Source organism: Rattus norvegicus, chromosome 9 (assembly GCF_021556685.1).
Source record: "Rattus norvegicus strain SHRSP/BbbUtx chromosome 9, alternate assembly SHRSP_T2T, whole genome shotgun sequence".
In the NCBI taxonomy this organism is placed as follows: Eukaryota; Metazoa; Chordata; class Mammalia; order Rodentia; family Muridae; genus Rattus; species Rattus norvegicus.
The window spans coordinates 26,646,368-26,664,095 of record NC_141542.1 but is presented as its reverse complement, the minus strand read 5'-3'; the positions used below and the strand labels follow the sequence as shown (position 1 = coordinate 26,664,095).

General features: G+C 50.6%; 1 protein-coding gene across 9 annotated transcripts in view; it reads right to left on the bottom strand.

Annotated features, from left to right (window-relative positions):
• Nucleotides 1–209: 209 nt before the first annotated feature.
• Nucleotides 210–17,728, bottom strand: part of Daam2 (dishevelled associated activator of morphogenesis 2) — a 116,213-nt gene continuing 98,694 nt past the window's right edge. For 4 of the 9 annotated variants that reach the window (XM_087565761.1, XM_087565764.1, XM_087565763.1 and 1 more), the window contains exons 16-26: nt 16,996–17,139; nt 16,163–16,269; nt 14,790–14,874; nt 12,456–12,562; nt 12,169–12,257; nt 7,768–7,936; nt 7,115–7,222; nt 6,213–6,273; nt 4,692–4,823; nt 3,154–3,324; nt 210–2,916 (exon numbers count right to left, since the gene is read on the bottom strand). In XM_087565761.1, the coding sequence (XP_087421887.1) occupies nt 2,695–2,916; nt 3,154–3,324; nt 4,692–4,823; nt 6,213–6,273; nt 7,115–7,222; nt 7,768–7,936; nt 12,169–12,257; nt 12,456–12,562; nt 14,790–14,874; nt 16,163–16,269; nt 16,996–17,139 (1,395 nt within the window). In that variant the 3' untranslated portion in view covers nt 210–2,694. 9 annotated transcript variants of the gene reach the window in all.

Below are 17,728 nucleotides of genomic sequence, written 5' to 3'. Positions count from 1 at the left end.
TAACTCTTTAAAAGATGAACAGGTTCCCACGACACAGAGTTCTCAACTCAAACTAGCCACATGACCTCAAATGACTCGGAACCTTCCAGAAAACGTACCGTGGCGCTCATGGGACTGGTAGGAGCTTGCTTCAGCCCACCACTGGTTTTGCTGACACCAGCACAACACACAACCTGAGTCCACACAGGAAGAAACGTTTCTAGGCAGGCTAGGGGTGGGGAGGAATTTAATATTTTTTTTAGTATTACAATATATTCTTATAAAAGGGTGCAGGTAAAAAGGACACCGTAGAGTTTTGTACATATGAACCTTGTTTGTCTCCTGCAGCAGCTGGTGAGAGCAGCCTTGGCATGAAGGTTGGCCGATGTCCTGGGGAGGTGGTCACAGCTCCCCAGGTGGGGGCAATAGGAGTGGATGGGAAGAACCCATGCCTATATCCACCCACCTGGAGAGCTCTGTCCTTCCAACCCCTGAACAAACTTCCTTCTTGGGAGGGGAATTGCCGCTGCTGAGAAGGGATGTGTTGGCTGGACTATGAAGTTTACATGTGCACAAAACTAACTGGAGCAGTTGGCCCACAGGCGGCCAGAGGGTTGGATGGGTGCTGGGGAGTAGACTTCACCATTTAACGTCGAGGACCAGCCTATCCACCTCCACTGGGCACCAGTCACTTCCTGCTAAGTCACCTGTAATGGTCCGAGGTCCTAGGCACTGTTGGACTAGTTAACAAAGACACACAGCACTGGAACCACTGGGCAGCCACAGAAAATAATAAATAGAGAAGGCAGAATTCTTTGGGGCGAGAAGGCTGGGCTCTGGAGAGATGCCAGGCAGCTTTTCTGAAGAGCCAATGTGTCTCTTCATCGACGTCTATCTTCCTTCTTTCTCCTGGTGCATGTCCTGTCTTCATGGTGGTTGGGAAGGCTAGGCCCGGCCATGCCTGTCGGGCGGCAGTGTAGTCCATCCCTGTCCCCTGCCCTCACTTGGCAGGCTGGACTCCCAGCCAGTTTGGGAGAGGATATGAAGATGTCCAGCACCAGCTTTAATGTCCTCATAGCTTGCTTTCTGAGTGGGGTAAGGAGTCTTTGGGTGTACCAGTGAGCATTAAAGCTCTCCTCATAGCTAGTCTCCGTAGAAGCCTTCTGTGCTCTGACGCTGGCTTCATACCGTACTGGCCAGGCCTCCATTTGCTGAGATCCCTTTCAAACCAATGCACACACCCAGCTTAGCCTGCATCTCTCCTCCCCACAACATTATGGCCCCACTCCCTGGGAATCTCCTGTAGGAAGGCAGGCAGTGACAGGACCAGGACTGGGCAGCCCACGGTCACTAGCAATGACCCTGAGCCGGGGTGTTAGAGGAGAAGAGCCAGGAGCTGGCGGATGGTAATCAGGCGAGATCGAGCTCTAGATGAGAGGAGACCAGTGCATTTGATAAGCCTACACGGGGTTGACCTCATTTAGAACATTTGCCTAGGTATAGCAGTGCCACCCCACCAATACCATCAAAATGGCTGGAGACGGATGGACAGGATACATGGTGAGTGTGGACGGAGGGCCAGAGTGATCCCATGCAGTCAGGCTGAGGAACCAAAGGAATGTACGTAAGCGTTCCCTCATCTCCCGGGCGTCTCCTGCCTGCTCTTCTCAGCCCCCAGTCTAATTGTCTCCTTCAGAGTGACAGTTAAATATAGAGGGTAGTTCTAGTCCTCAAGAACAATTCCCCAAGGCCAGCTGCAGCCAAGTATATGGAGCGCCATGTGACCCTGCAGGTGGAGACTGGGAGGCCATTGTGGCACATCGAGAGTCAATTGAGGGGAGCGAAGCATTTGAGTGCTACCTTCTAGTGGGGACCTGAGGTCAGGCTCTCCAAGACAGTGGTCAAGTCACCTTAGGGTTTGCTTCAGGGTCTATGCCTGAGTCTGGTGAGGTGATGACAGGAGTCTTCCTTGGACACCCCTTCTCACCAGAACCTCACTATAAGCTGATGGTGAGGCAGAGTTCTGGAAACTGGAGATGAATTTGGGGGCCAGAAATTAGTAAGTGGGATGGAGGTGGCCAGGGAAGAATCGAGGCCCCAGGACTTGGTGTAGGCAAAAGGTGCAGACAGATAACTCACTTGCTGACTCTGGTCCCGTTTGTCAGGAACATACTGGAGTTTATCTAGCTAGAACACACAAACCTCCTGGTTCCCATCCCAGATCCACGTTTTGTTGAGCTGTCTCTTCAGATAGGAGCCTCAAGTCCCTACTGCTAGCTCTTGGGGTCCCCTCCACCACCACATACTGTACAAAAGGTCGGGACAGGAATGTCTCCTGGGTTTTAAACAGCTCTGTGCCAGCGTGAGGTCTGGAGAAGTGTCACCCAGCCTGCGAGGGCCTGCCAGGGATGCCCAAGCTAGTCTTAGAGAATGATGGCCAGGAGGGGGAGGGGCACACAGGGAGATGGACAGAACATGGGTGGGCAGAACATGGACGAGAATGGATAATATACAGAGACAAGAGAAGAGCCTCTGTCAGTGCGGGGAGACCCCCGGTCTAACCGCACACGGCCCCCAGGACCCAGCCCAGGGCTCCCAAACCCAGTTTTCCAAATCACTTAAGTCATTAGAAGTCACTGCTTCTTCTATTCAACTCCTCTCCCCTAATCCCTGTCTCCAGGCTTGCTGCTATGTGGTGAGTCCCCAGTCCCAAAGTCAATAATTTAGCCTGTTTATCGCCCGCTCGCGGGTGACCTCTGCGACCTGGTTTCCAGGTCGCTTCCGGTTGCGCTTGAACTTGTTTAAGTCCTTGTCGAAAACTTCTCCAGAGCGCAAGGCTGACACTAGGTCATCGAACTCGCCGCTCTCCTCCAGGGCGCCTCCAACCAAGACTTTCCGCTGCCTCTGCCATCTTTCTTTCTCACGCTGTTCCTTCAACTGGGAGTGGAGAGAAGAGGCAACTCAGGAACATAGGCACACCCCCTGCAGCCCTCTTGGATGCTCTCCCAGCTAGTGGCTACCCCTGCCGAGGACGTGGTTCCTTCCGGGGAGCTAACAGCAACCCCGAAAGTGCCCCACCCCACCCCCGCTCCTGTTTTATCTCCCAGACTCCAAGCGGGGTCCCCTTCACACCCACTTCTGCTGTATCCCATCCCCTACCAGGCCCAGGCTCACCATGGATTCCATTCGTGCCCTCCGCTCATCTTCCTCCTTCCTCCTCCTCATGGCCTCCAGGTCCTGCCGGGCCTCCAAGAAGGCCTGCAAGAAGGTGTCGAAGATGCCAAAGAATTCATCCGGCTGCATCTTACTGTCCTGTTCTCCAAAGTGTGCCAGTGCCTTGGCGAACTGTCGAAGACACAGGCGGAGGCACGGTGAGCCCAAGCCTACAGACAGGTAGCTTCCAGCTGAGCCTCGGACTTGTGCAAGCTGTAGGCTCGTAGGCTCTGAGACAGGATTTTGAACCCCAGGGTTCACCAATGGAAACGTTAATCCGAAAGTCATTGGTGAGTCCTTCCTGGTCTAACCTGTTATTCCCCCAAAACCCTGAGGCTGACTTCCGAAGAACTAGGTTGAGACTATTTGACAGTCTACCTTCCTGCCACCTCAGAGTCTTTGATTTTGTAGATATGGGATCAGGAGATGTTGACCAGAGCAAGACTTTTCTAAGGTCAGGAACTGCTTGGCTTGAATGGAAAGGGCCCTCACAAGTCACCTAGTCATTGGGCGACTCAGTTGATGGGTGACATGCTTAACCCCTCTGGGACTCAACTTCTTCACCTGTAAAGTGGGGATCAGCATCATGATACTATTGTGGGAGCTAAGTGGGATGACAGAAGCAACTGACTCTGTACTTAGAGCAGAAAGCGTGCTGACTCTGTCTTAGCATAACTCACAATATTGTCTAGGAAGCATCGCTGCACATAACATCCTCCTGGACCAGTGGCCTGTGCACCTCCTGGGAGTTTGCTGGAAATGCTGGCTGTCCAGCCCCACCCGGCTCTTCTGAACAAGAAGCCACATGTTAGGAGGAACCTCACACGTGGGTCCATATGCATCCTCACAGGATGAGTTCAAGGTTGAGTTGGGCTCCCATGACCAAAACCCTCTGATTCTCAGCCTTCACATCTGTTGAAATGGACTATAAACTTCCAGCAAACCCTTAAGGCAGGTAGGCTAGGAGTCGTGGAACACTGGTGGAGGGCTGAGGCGGGGCTTATCCACTCAAGTGCTTGTCATGCAAGCACCGTGACCTGAGTTTGATCTCAAGTACTCCCAAGTCTAGGTGTGTTGGTGTGATCTCAACACTGGGGAGATACAGGAAGGTCTCTGAGGCTTGTTGGCCAGCCAATCTCTTCTAATCATTGAGCCCCAGGTCCTAGTGTACTGTTTCAAAAAATAAAGCAGTCAGCTCCAGAGGAATGACACTGGAGGTTGACCTCTGACCTGCACATGTGTACAGGATCACACACACACACACACACAGATAAAAGTAAAATTTAATAACAATGCTTATGGTGCCCAAGGGCCTAAGAAGTGGACCCTGATCTCTGCAATATGAGGTTGTCATTGATTGCCTTGGGGGAGGGAGAAGATGGGGATTCTGTAGGGTCTGGCTCTGGGTCTGTCTGTGTCCATGGTAAGCAGGCGAAGATGTTCCAGAAAGGCTATGTTGAGGAGCGGTGGGGTGAGAGCGGGCATCGGGCCATCTTTACCTTATCCCTGGCCTCATTCAACTGCTCCTCCAGCTCGGAGAAGCTGAAGCTAGACACGGTGATGAAGTCACTCATGACAGGGACGAACTTGTCATTGGGGTCCCGTGCCTGCTGTCTCTGATATTCCAACTCCTGGGAAGGGAGAATAAGAGACATTAGACAGATGGCAATTGGGGGCCATGGTGCGTCTCGAAAAAGGACTTTGAGAATTGTCGGTGCATACCTTTGTACCCTTCCCTTGCCCGTCACCACCACTGTGTTTTGGGCAGCGATCCACAGTCCAAGGAGTGCTTTCCAGGACTATCAAGTGGAAACAACCACCCATGGCAGCACACAGAAGGCCCTAGGATTCTTAAGTTCTTGGGAACTCTCTAGTTCCCAAGTCTGAGGGACAAGGAGTGAGTTGAGGATATCCTAGAGAGCTCGTCAGCTATGAAGATGTGAGAGCAGTAATGGCTGTAACAGGGCCAGAGCCTGGTGCTGGGATCCCGTGTTTGTACCTTCTCAACAGTCCTGTATTGAGATCCTAAGGTGAAGCGAGGACGTGGGATCTCACAGGTGAATGCAAACTTGTGACATTATGACACAATGTTGTCATCTGCAAAGTGCACACTTGGAAGTGCACAATCAAGGTAGGAAAATATTATCATAAAAAATTTCATAATGTCTTACGTAAGCTTGTGGTTTTGTTTCAGCCCTATTCGTAGCTCTCCTGCAGTACAGGTGGCCTATGGGTAATGGGTTGGACACTCCTGTCAAGTGACTAGGTCATAAGGCTTTTGTGAATGGGGTTAGTGGCCCTATACAAGGGCCCCAGGGAAGTCTGTCCTTTGTAGCAGGTGAGGATACAGTGGGAAGGTGCTACCCATGAGGACCAGGCCCTCACTGGACATTGGACCTGCCAGCACTTTGGTCTTGAATGACCCATCCTGCAAAATTATGAGATAAATGTTTTTGTTCATACAAGCCATTCCATTGATTTGTCTTAGCCACCTCAAAGGTCTAAGATACCAAACGTCTCATCAGTGTGCGAATCTCTATTAATTCAGGCATGATGGGAAGGGATGTTAGGTAGAATATCTCAGGGGAATGCAGTTCCCCATTGCCACGCTGCGGCACACCTCTGTAGTCAGCTAAGCATCCCCATTCGCTATGATCAAACATGAGCATGTGACAGTCTTAGAGCTAAGTCTAACAAGTGGCCATCTCCCTGCTCAGTGACACAGAGACAGTGTCAGCCAGCCAGCCTCTCTTTGAGGTTCTAAAGGTAAAACACAAGTAGGTGAATACTTTTTCCTGAAGGTTCTCTCCTCTGCTGTTGTCTCCCCTTCCCGTTCAGGAACCCTGGGTCATCAAAACGCACCACACAGGGCATCCTCTGTCTGAGATGTGTGTGTGTGTGTGTGTGTGTGTGTGTGTGTGTGTGTGTGTGTGTGTGTGTGTGTATTGAGTTTGGGGTGAGCACTGGACCCAGTGATGGAGTAACATTGCCCTTTTGGAGTAACAGCTTCCCTCACTTACCACCTCCACTGCTCGGAGGCCCCTCCTGAGAGCGCCCACCTCCTTCTCCAGCTCTGCCAGGCTGTGGGAGACAGGAGAGGGAAAGAAAGCCATCAGCTCTGGGTGTGAGGGGCTAAGGATGGTTCAGAGAAAGGGCAGCTTGAAGCACCATGGCCCTTCGTCCCAGTCTCACTTAGGCCACTGACACATGGCTCTGGCCTGTCACTGCCCTCTGTGCCTGTCAGCAATTCTGTAAAGTGTCAGTAGAAAGCGCCACTCCATAGATCCTTCCAGATGCAGTGTCTCACAAAGCTCGTGTGTGTGTGTTGCCTACATATAGGTCTGTACACCACATGTGTGCTTGAGGAGGCCAGAAGAGGGCATTAGATTCCCTTGGAACTGAAATTGTTGGTGGTTGTGAGCCGTTATGTGGACAGTGAGGATTGAACTTGGGTCCTTGGAAGAGCAGCCAGTGCTCTTAACCTCTGAGCCATCTCTTCAGCACCCAGATGAGCACTTTTTATTCTGGGCCAGCCCCTTCAGCTTGTTAGAGTTATATCCTCCACCACCCCCTCCAGGCCACTTAGCCAGTGGTGCTGTATGATTAGCCCACTCCCTCATGCCCACCAGGGAGTAACCAGAGAGGGTGTTCTATGCTGCCTCCCTGTTAGAAATAAGTTCCATTTGCAATGGTCTCAATTAATGCTTCTGGTTAATGGCATTCTTTCTGTGCACGGTTTACTCCTCCATTCTCTTGGTATTTCCAGAATCACTTATGAAATAAAGTGATTTGCACCCCAGAGAGAAAACCCTGGTTCTCCTAAAAGAATACCCTGAGACACTACCCATTCCTAGTGTCTCCTCAGACGGGGGAAGCCAGAGGGTGTGGGCTCTGTGAAGGAAAGGTTGGGGGTACTGCTTACTTGACCTTGGCGGCCTTGGATAGATGCAGCAGCTCTGAGGGCATGTTCAGGATATCCGGGAAGTGCTTCTCCAGGATCATGATCAGGTAATGAAGTAGAGAGATGTTCCTGTGGTTAACAGTTGTGTCATGGATTGGACAAGTGGAGGGGGGCTGAAGGAACCAGAGGTAGTGTGAAGAAAAGCTAAAGCAATGAGTGGTGGGGAGAGAGAGAGAGGAGGAGAGGGTGGAAGGGAGGGGAGAGGAGGAGGAGGAGGAAAAGAGGGGGAGGACAGATGGGAGGAGGGGAAAGGGAGGGGAAGGGGGAAGGGGAGGGGGAGAGGGAGAGTGGGAGAGAGGGAGAGAGGGAGAGGGAGAGCGTGCTTAGTGGCTGAGAGGGCTTCCTGCTCTTCCAGAGGACCTGAGTTTGGTTCTGAGTAGTCACAAATACCAATAACTCACACATGCCAGGCACTCAATGCCCTTTGCTGGCCCCCATGGACAACTGCACTCATGCACACTGCACATGTGTGCGCAGGCACACCACACACATTCTCACACTAAAATAATTCTTTAGAAAATATAAAAATGAACAAGACAGCTAGAATGGAGAGCTAGAAGACAGGAGAGTCCCAGATGGGGTAACACAGGGCAAGGAAGGTCATAGGTCCTCACCTGTCAATGCTGGACTTGGTGTCAGCAATCTTGTTGAGGCTGGCTACCCGGAACCCATAGGCACCCCCACGCTGACCCTTGTTCATGAAGTTGCCGATGGCTAGGACCACCTCCAGCATTTTCTTCAGACGCTTGCTGAGGGTCAGCTCCTGGGAGGCCAGCAGGATGGCTGGGAGAAGAGGAACACCTCAGGATGCTGAACGGATAGAGCCAGGGCAGCGGGGTTTCCGGCTCCGCAAGGGAATAACGAGAGGGGCTACCTTTTCCCCTCTTGGGTAGACGAAACTACCCACTGTGGTCCAGCTCCCTCCATTTCTCCCCCTCCCCACCTTCAGGACGAAGCTAGCATATCCTTAGAGCAGACCACCCCTAGAATGACTTTGAACACCTTGTTATGCGCATAAAGATTAGTATACCTTTTAGGAATACATACTTGAATACAGCAACTTCGTCTTTCTAGACCTAGCAAGTTTTGTGCTTTCTGTATCTTTTTATTATGGGATGTTTGACACATTTTGAAATTCTGTATTGTGTGTATGTGTATTATGTTCATGCAGATGCACATGTGTATGTATGTATGTATGTATGCGCAGGTATGTGCACATTGTATGTGGAGGTCAGAGGACCATCTAAGGTACCAGTGCTCTGAGATAAGAAGGAAAGGACCAGACTTCCCTGTAGTCCTTGCCTATGCTGGATTGAAAATGCCTGAAGACCCTCGTTAGGAAGAGGAAACTAAAGCCCTTGGGGCTTGAAAGACAATGCCCCAGTGGCTGGGAGCACTTGTTATGAAAGCAAGAGGACCCGAGTTCAAATCCTCAGCAACTATGAAAAAGGCCAGGCATCACCATTTGTAGGAGAGCAGCCAGACAGGAGGATCCTGGGAGCTTACTAACCAGACAGTGTGACCCAGATGATAAACTTTAGGTACAGTGACAGACTGTCTCAAAAAGCAAAATGGAGAAAGACAGGAGGACACCTCATGTCTAAAGTTCCTCTGGTTTCTGCACACATGCATATGAGACATGTGTGCCCATATCTCTCTCTCTCTCTCTCTCTCTCTCTCTCTCTCTCTCTCTCTCTCTCTCTCTCACACACACACACACACACACACACACACACACAGAGCAAACACAAATGCATACAACATAAAAGGAAAATCCCAGACAAAAAGTTTGCAGGAATTTTCAAAGACAGTTTAAAAAAAAAGTAGCCATGAAGAAGATACTATAAAAATGAGAAAGGAATGAGAGTTGTTGAGAAAGCCTTTAGATCACACAGATGCACATTCTATGAACTAAAACTAACCCTGTTGTGAATGCATGCATTTGCATGTGAATGCATGGTTGTTCCCTGTGCACATGCATGTGTCTGTGTACATGTGTGAGCATTCATATAGAGGTCGGAGATGGACATGAGGCGTGTCTTCCTCAGTCACCCTTCACCTTGTTTTTGAGACAAGTTTCCTCAGTGAACCTGAACCCCGCCCCTTTGGCTAGGCTGGCTGGCCTGGGAGCCTCAGGGTTCTGCCAATCGCACCCACAGCACTAGGTTACAGACAGGCCACCATGCCCAGCTCTCAGGATTGGGAACCGTGAGTTCTGGAGTCAGGTCCTCAGGCTTCTGCTGCAAGCATTTACTAATCTACCATCGCCTCAGCTCCCTCAGCCCAGTTTCTTCAAAACTGCAAGCCAGAATGCGTAAATTGTCTCTGATGCTGGGATAAAACAGGGCGCTGGAAACCAAATACCCACCCTCCACACCCATCTCTAGGGAGAATTCGAAGCCAGAATGCTACGCTGTTGTACAGAGCTATCCTCCAAGTCCCACGACCACTGTCCTCAGGAGTTTAGCTGCAGTTGCTTGTGAATGATTGTCCTCACTGGGCTTCTATTGACTGTTGGTATCATAGGAAGAGGGAGCAGGCGGGGTTCTGGAACTCTCCTTCACGTATCCATCCACTTCCCCAGACACCTGTATGTAGCTTTGACCTAACTGCTGCATGACCCTGAGGCCTGGGGGTGATGGGGAGCTGGAGTATATAAACTGGGGAGATTAGGGGAAGGGGATCCATATACGCAGCCATGGGGAAGCCATCATCCATGCAGGGCACAGACCTTCCGGTGCAGCTGCTTTGCAGTCCCCCACACTCGTGTAAGTGACCCCTCATTGGTTCCCCACAGGGAGCTTCGGTGGCCTTTAACTTAGGTTTGTCGTTGGGGCTTTAACAAATATGAGGATAGACGTTGCCTACATCAACGGCCTTTTGGCGGAAATTCTTAAGACACAAACCGAAACAGGCAATAGGAAAATCACTCATAAAACATCTTCCATTTATAGAAAATAGAAAAACTCATCCAGACATCATGATATCTCTGAAGAGGAGAGAGGAAAGCTGTACCCAGGAGAGTGACATTTCTTTAATGTTTGGAAGGGGGAAATAAAGCAAGGCTGGAACTTTATTATGGTGGACCACGCCTGTAATTTGAGGATCTCTGAGAGTTTGACGCCACCTTAGCCTAAATAGTAAGTTTGAGGACTGCCAGGCTCTGTAGAGAGACCCTGTATCAGGGCTCACGGGAGGAGGTTTAGCTGAAGAAAGCTTTTAAGTCAAAAGATCACAACCACAGGATTAGAAGGGACACATACAGAGCCTGGGCACATCCAATTTCTTGACCTGAGTTGATTACATGGACAGGACGGGGGAGACAAAGTGCCCAATGCGAAAGGCTGTAGTTTGTGTGTGCCATATTTCAATAAAAAGTTTATTTTCAAAAAAATGTAAATAAAACCTACTTGCAAAAATCCTCAGCAAATTACACGGCAAGGGATAGTTTTTCTAAGGCTGATGAGCTGCTTGAAAAATCTACAAAGGGACAGCCTTAAAATAAGCTAAAAGTGTTGGCAAAACAGAAAAATGATAAGAGTTGAGAGAAAATCGGGAGATGAGAAATCCGCCATCTGCAGTGTTGACATTTCAGACGTTGGGGAGAATAAAGCGCTCATGAATGCAGCCTTAAGGATATTACATTGCCAGCACATTCAGCCAAGCTAGATTTAATGCATCCACTTGTAATGAGAACTGGTGATTCTGGCATACTCGGCAATGAATGCATTTATAGGGAGAATAGATTCAAAGCAGAATTGGGAAATTTATCAAACTCGATAAACCACGCTGAAGCAACTTCCCTCAGAGCCCCGTCTAGGAGAGACGAGAGGTGGGTGTCAATGGCTTGACACCCAGCTGAGGCAGGTTCAATCTTAGCTACTTCAGGAATACTTCTGGGAGGCCTAGAGGATCAACTCCCATGACTGTGTGTGTGTGTGTGTGTGTGTGTGTGTGTGTGTGTGTGTGTGTGTACACCGTTTCCTTAATCTCTACAAGCTCCTACTCCAGAAAGGCTTGCTCTCTGAACTAAGCATCTCAGAGAGTGTCCAGCAGGGGGTGCCTGACATTCTGCTATGCCCCCAGTAGGGGGCGCCTATGTTCTGCTATGCCCCTAGCCTGACACCTGAGCCTCCATGACAGTCTCTTGTTTTGTTTTTGTTGCTGTTTTGTTTTGTTCTGCCCTGTAAGTCTTGTCCTTACCCCAAGTGAGACCCCAATCAGTTTCTCCTATTTTCTGCTTTGCTGGGTGCACATGTCTGCCTACCATCCTGCTCTCCAGGGTTCTCACACTTGCTGAGCCCTGCTCCTCTGCTGTCCCCACAGGCAGCCCCAAGGATATGCTCTTTGACACAGCGAGTGACGAGGGACAAGGGGGAAGGGATCAGTTGGAAAGATAGCAAGCATCTAACATTATTACAGCATTCTTCAAGGATCTCAGTAAAGGCAATCTAGAGAAGGCCTGATTCACCCAGACATCTCTAGGGACCACCTTGTGCCATTGGCTGCCTTCCGATGAGCTCACAGTTAAGAAAACATGCCCAGTAGAGTTTGTGAACCTAGTGCTTCTTAAGTAGGAAAGACTGGATTACTCTGGGCATACCAGGCCCCAAGAAGGATGCCAGCTACACTCCTATGTCCTCGCCCCCCTCCCCAGGAGCCAATGCCAAGACAGAAGAAAGCATCATGTGATTGGCACATAAGCCACCATAAACAAGAACATTCTCTATAATAATTATCATTCCAAGTTGGTGGTGCACTCCTGGAGTCCCATCACTTGGAAGGAGGAAGCAGCAAGATTCAGAGTTCAAGGCTAGCCTCAGCTACATAGTCAACTGGAAGCTAGCCTAGGCCACGTGAAACCCTGATGCAGAATGTAAACGCCATCATTTTAAATGTTATGCTTGACTTGGGCATCTCTCTGGGGTCGGGGGAAGGCAGACGGTTCTCTTCCCCATTAATCAATCCCCAGACGTGTGCCCACTCCAGGTGCATGCTGCAGGCCCCAGCCCTACCTTCTACTTTGGGCTTGGCCTCAGCCAGCCGTTCCTGGAACTTCTTCTTGAAAAAGAGGGCCTGTAGCCGCTGCTGGTAATGGTCGATCCTGTGGATAGGGTGGGCAAAGTCACAGGTGGACCCACGGCTCCAAGGTAGCCCCAGCTTCTTCTTGGGTCATTCTTCCCTCCTTTTCCTTGACCAGAGCTGCTACCTGAACCCCACTTCTCCTGCTAGACCTGGTGCCCTACTGGCAAAGCCGGGCCCTGAATCTCCTCGTTCCCTCCATGCCCAGCATCCGTCTGACCTGCTCATTTCATAGAGGAAGCGGTCTGCACGTGCCATCCGCTCAATCTCATGCTTGTGCTCTTCCAGGAGGTCAACGTCGCTCTTCTCTGGGATGAACTTGAGGAGCTGCAAAGAGCGAGCATGAGTTAGACGGGAAGCTGATGAACAGTCCAGACTGCCTCTGCACAGTATGAGGAGGGGCCTGCCGAGGCAAGAGAATTCAAGGCTAGCCTGGGCTACATACCAGTTTTTGAGGATAGTCTGGGTTACATAGCAAGCTGAAGGCCAGCCTCGTCTATATACCAACCGAAAGGCAAGCTTGAGTCACCTAACAAGTTGAGGCCTGCCTCAGCAACAAGGCTGAGGTCAGTCTGGCTGTGTAGTAAGCTTGGGTGTTTTACGTGAGTATGCAAATGCACCGTGTTTGTGCCGTGCCTGCAGAGAACTGAAGAGGGGATCCAATCCTCTGAAACCAGAGTTACCGAGGTTTGTGAGCCTCCAGCTGAATGCTGGGGACAAAACCCTGGTCCTCTGTAAGAGCAGCCAGCTCTCTGAACCCCTGAGTCATCTCTCCAGTCTTTATGCTGTGGTTGGAAAGCATCTCTCTAGAGTTCACATCTGGAAACCCCCCAATTCACACGTCGATGGCCTCTAGCAGGAGAGCCTTTGGGGTACTTCAGGTTACATGAGGTCATAAGACTGAGACTCCAGTAATGACATTAGTGGCGCGGTAAGAGAAAGCGAAATTGAAGCTCGAGCATCTGCTCTGTCTACTGCCGTGATGCCTCCTGCAGGCTTTGGCACAGTCTAAGACCTCACAAGGTGCCAAGCAGACCCAGCTCGGTGCTCTTGGACTTCCCAGCCTCCAGAGCCACGAGCCAAGTCAACTCTTAGTTATAGAGTAACTGGTCTCAGGTGTTTTTGTCATAGCCGCAGAAAATTAGCCACGCCACTGTTTCAATTTGCATCTTTCGCACAACATAACCTCTAAGATCACGCACACTGTGCACCACTGTTTTTGTCTTTATGTCTGACTTAGTAGTCTCCCGCAGAACGGATGTACCAGAGTCAGTTTACCCACTTTCCTATGAATGGCCAGTTGGGTTGCTCACCCTCTGGGAGATTTAATGAATCCGGTTTCTATAATTACGTCTGTGTATGTCTTAACACTTACAGTGGCCTCTCTTCAGTATGTGCCCAAGTGTAAGACTCCTGGGTACCAGGGTGGACACACACTTAGCCTTAATATGCACGCCCGATAGCTCTGTAAAGCAAGATGAATGGTAATTCTGGTTCTGCTACGCCTTCCTCAACATGTGGCTGTCCACCTTTAATTTTAGCTAATGGGTGGGAGTGTGACACACTCCTCTGCTGTGGTTTGCCGTTGCTCTGGTGACAACTGACGTTTGGACCTTTCAGATGCTCACAGGCTGCCAGACGCCGCCTTCCATAAAGTGATGATTCAAGTCTTCAGCTCAGTTTCCAAACTGCTCCTTTTTGCCAGTTTCTCAATGATCTGTAGCGTCCTCACCACAAACAACACACCATTTGTTGCATGAATTCTTGGAAAATATTGTCTACGTTTTTCCTCGCTATTGCCTTAGGGGGGAAAATAACATACTCTTTGATTGATGGCGGCTTTTCGTTTTTTCATAGTTTTAAATCTATTTTAATTTATATGTATGGGTGCTTTGTCAGCGTGTATGCCTGTATCACATGTGTGCCTGATGCCCACAGAGGTAGGAAGAAGGAGCCTGATTCCCTGGAACTGGCATTTTGAGTAACTGTGAATGAATGTATGGGTACCAAGAAATGAACGTGGACCCCGTGCAGGCATCCAGTGCTCCTAGCTGCTGAGCCATCCTCCCTCCAGGGGCACAGCTTGTCTTTTGGGCTAGAGTCTCACGAAGCCTAGGCTGGCCTCAAGCCCCAGTTATGGGGTTGTAGATGTGCACCATCGCTTACAGTTTCTGTGGACCTGAGGATGGACCCCAGGACTCCATGCATGCTTTGACAACTGCGCTCTTCGTTTTAATAAAGTCCAATTGGCAGCATCCGTGTTTGCCACTTGCCAGGTCTTTCCTAAAGGACACCATCAGTGGATTGATGTGAAGATTTGATGAGGAAATGACCATTGCCACTGGACTCTTCCTTGAGACCTTACTGGGGTCGCAAAGTTCTCTAGCAGTCTGTTCTCTAGGAAAGGTCAGTCCAGGGGAGCTTCTAGAAACCTCCTCAGTGCCTTCAGCTCTGAGGTCTTTTCAACCCCAGGGTTCCAGCCTTTCTGGGATGGGGTAGAAAGTGGCATGGCTGTCCCCAGGTTGGCCTCCTCCCCTCCCCTGTAGGTCCTCACCTGCTCCAGCATGTCCTTAGCGAGGTCTTCCTGTTCATCCATCCTCAAGATGGCCCGTCGTATCTCCTCATTAGAAAGCTTCAACCTGCAGCAAATCCACCTTGAGCAGTCTGCCCTGGCCCTCAGGATGACCCCTGGGCCTTCTTTCCATACAGTGTGGCCTCATCTCCTCTCCAGCCCTGGGTTTGAACCTGTTCTCCCCACTCCTCTACAAAGACTTCCCAGGCCAATTTGATAATAGAGTCTAATTTTAATAAAGAGGAGATATGATTCCACATATCCAATCATGAGTGTTTTTCTTTTCTTTTCTTTCTTTTTTCTTCTGGAGCTGGGGACCGAACCCAGGGCCTTGCGCTTGCTAGGCAAGCGCTCTACCACTGAGCTAAATCCCCAACCCCCAATCATGAGTGTTTTAGTTCTGTTGCTGAGTCCTGTTGCTTTGCTTGAGTTTCCTTAGGGCTGATGAAACACAAGAGATTAAGACAGACAAGCAGAGGCATTCTAACCAGTCTCCTTTTCCTCCTCCACCCCTCCCTCCTGCCTCAAATGTCTGCAGAATCTCCATGGGAGGACAGAACAGGGGGCAGCAGAACTCTCTCAGTCTCTGACAGTGCCCAGTTCCCACTCAGCTCCCTCCCAGGAGCCCCTCCCTCCCCACTCATCCCCCTACATAGCCCTTCTCCACCCCTCCAGGTACACAGTCACTGAGGACTCTAGGGAACCAGCCAACCCCATCCCCAACCCCCTCTCAATAGAAGAAACTCAGGCCAGGGAACTCGTGGGAGGGCAGAGGGGCAGATGTCCCAGAGGAGGCTGTAGGCGGCACTAAGAATAGAGCTTGGGGCGGTGTCCCGACCCTGCCTGGGGGAGGCCCCCACACAGAAGCTGTGCTGTTAAAGCAGACACTGCTTGTTGGTTCCTAAGCCCAGGGAAATGCTTGCAGGCTGAGATCATGCTGCTCCCAGGCCTAAGCAGAGTGGGCCCTCCGTGGGCTTAGGGCAGCACTATCCGCAGATGCTTACTGGAGCCTCCTGGACGGGGCAGTTTCCTGTCTGAAGAGCCCAGTGCCACTGCTTAACATGGGCTTGCAGGGTAGAAGTCTAGATCAGTATCCATGCCTCTCTCCTTCAGGGGAATCAGAGTCGAGTCGCAAGGCCAGCATCACCCCCCTGTTTCTCTACCACCTTCCCCCAGGCCTGCAGCTCAACGTCTATGTTTGTTGTTTTGCAGTGCTCAGAACTAACCCAGGGCCTGGTGCACACTGGGCAGTCAAACAAGCACTCCACCACCGAGTTATCCACTTCTTAGCCCCTGTACTACCCACTTGGGACTTTTATTTGGGGTCCCTTTCCCTGCTACTGGTGAGTACCTACTTGGAGAGAAGAATGATACAATTCTGGGCCCTCCGGCCATCGATGACGGACAGCTCTTTAACCTTGCGGGAGGCTAGGTAGATGTCCTCTGTGGAGCCCAGTTCTTTCTGCAAATGATGAGTTCGAGAGGGTGAGGCAGATGCCCCCAACCTTCATGCCCACCTCCCAGACCCACCCTTCTTTCAACATAGGGATGCCCCTAACCCAGTGGATATAAAGAAAAAGAGAAGATGTGAGAGGTAAGGTGTTTAACTATCAACTCTTAAGAGAGGATCTAGGACTGTCCTGGTCTAGAAAAGATGGAGAGTCTTGAAAGGTCCTTCTTCTTAGAGATCGGCCTCTCTTGGAAACCCAGGAAAGGAGCTGTCCAGATGGAAGCCATATTTAATCTCTGTGGCTTCAGGCAATATGGTTTGCTTTATCAGACATCTATCCCCACCCAGAACTTCCCCAGGCTTATGATGGGAGGTCGATTCAAACCCCCATAAGGCCATAGTTTCTAACTCCTGGAGACTTCCAGCCTATCTCAATGTGGCAGGACTAAAGGGTTTTACAAGGTCATAAGGAAAACCAGAGGTGGAATCCATATTGAATTTACTTCTGGGATACCACTAGGCAGAAATCAAAGATCCTAAACCTCCATCTGTTGGAGCCCCCTGGTCAGAGATGCAGGAGCCTTTCCAGCACACAGCGATGACTCTAGGGACGCTCCCAGAGCACATGTTCCAAGGTGCACAACTCCAGGGCCTGCCAGGCACGCCATTCTCTTTGTGGACTTTCCCCTCTGGAGTTGTGCAGTGCCCAACATGTGTAGTCATGTTGGCAAGCCTTGCCTTGACACCTGTAGCTGATACCATAGACCTAGAAGCCTTCTCAGTTCTGTGGTCATTCGTCTCGGCAGCTGGCAGAGATCTGCTTGCGGTCCCTCCATCTCTCACATTTCCTCTCTCTCTCTGGGCACCCTCCTGCATGCAACCCTACACGGATGAGTGATAAAGGCTGGAAACGGTGCAGGCAGGCTTTCTCTCCTGGACCCAGGTCTGGGCTACAGTCCAGGACAGTGGGTAAGAGACGGGACGTTCAGAGCCCCGAGAGAGTGACTCACCTGCTCAGAATCATGTTAGTTATCAGCTCCTAGGCAGGCAGCCGCCACAGCCATCAGAGAATTAAACATGCACAATGTTAGTCAATAGGACAATAGGGACTGGAGAACAACACGTCAAATGAGGGCATCCTCGGTATCTGTGGGTATCCGGTCATCCCCAGGAACAGGAGACAGGAACCCGGAAAGAGCTGTAGACAGCATCTCAAGGCAGACATGCACCCACAGAACCCAAAGAAACAAACACCAGGCAGCCCACCACTTGGGGACCAGAGAGGCACCCAGTTGGGCCAAGTAGTCCCCAAACATGAGAACTGGGACCCTGATCTTCGGCCACGAGTTCTTTCTTTGCCTCTGCTTAGAACCTGCTGAGTAGGCGGAGGGCGCTCCTCTACCCAGGCGAACACCATATCAGGCCACGAGCCTGCGACAGTCCTTGTCTTTAAGTCAGGAAAAGCAGGTGG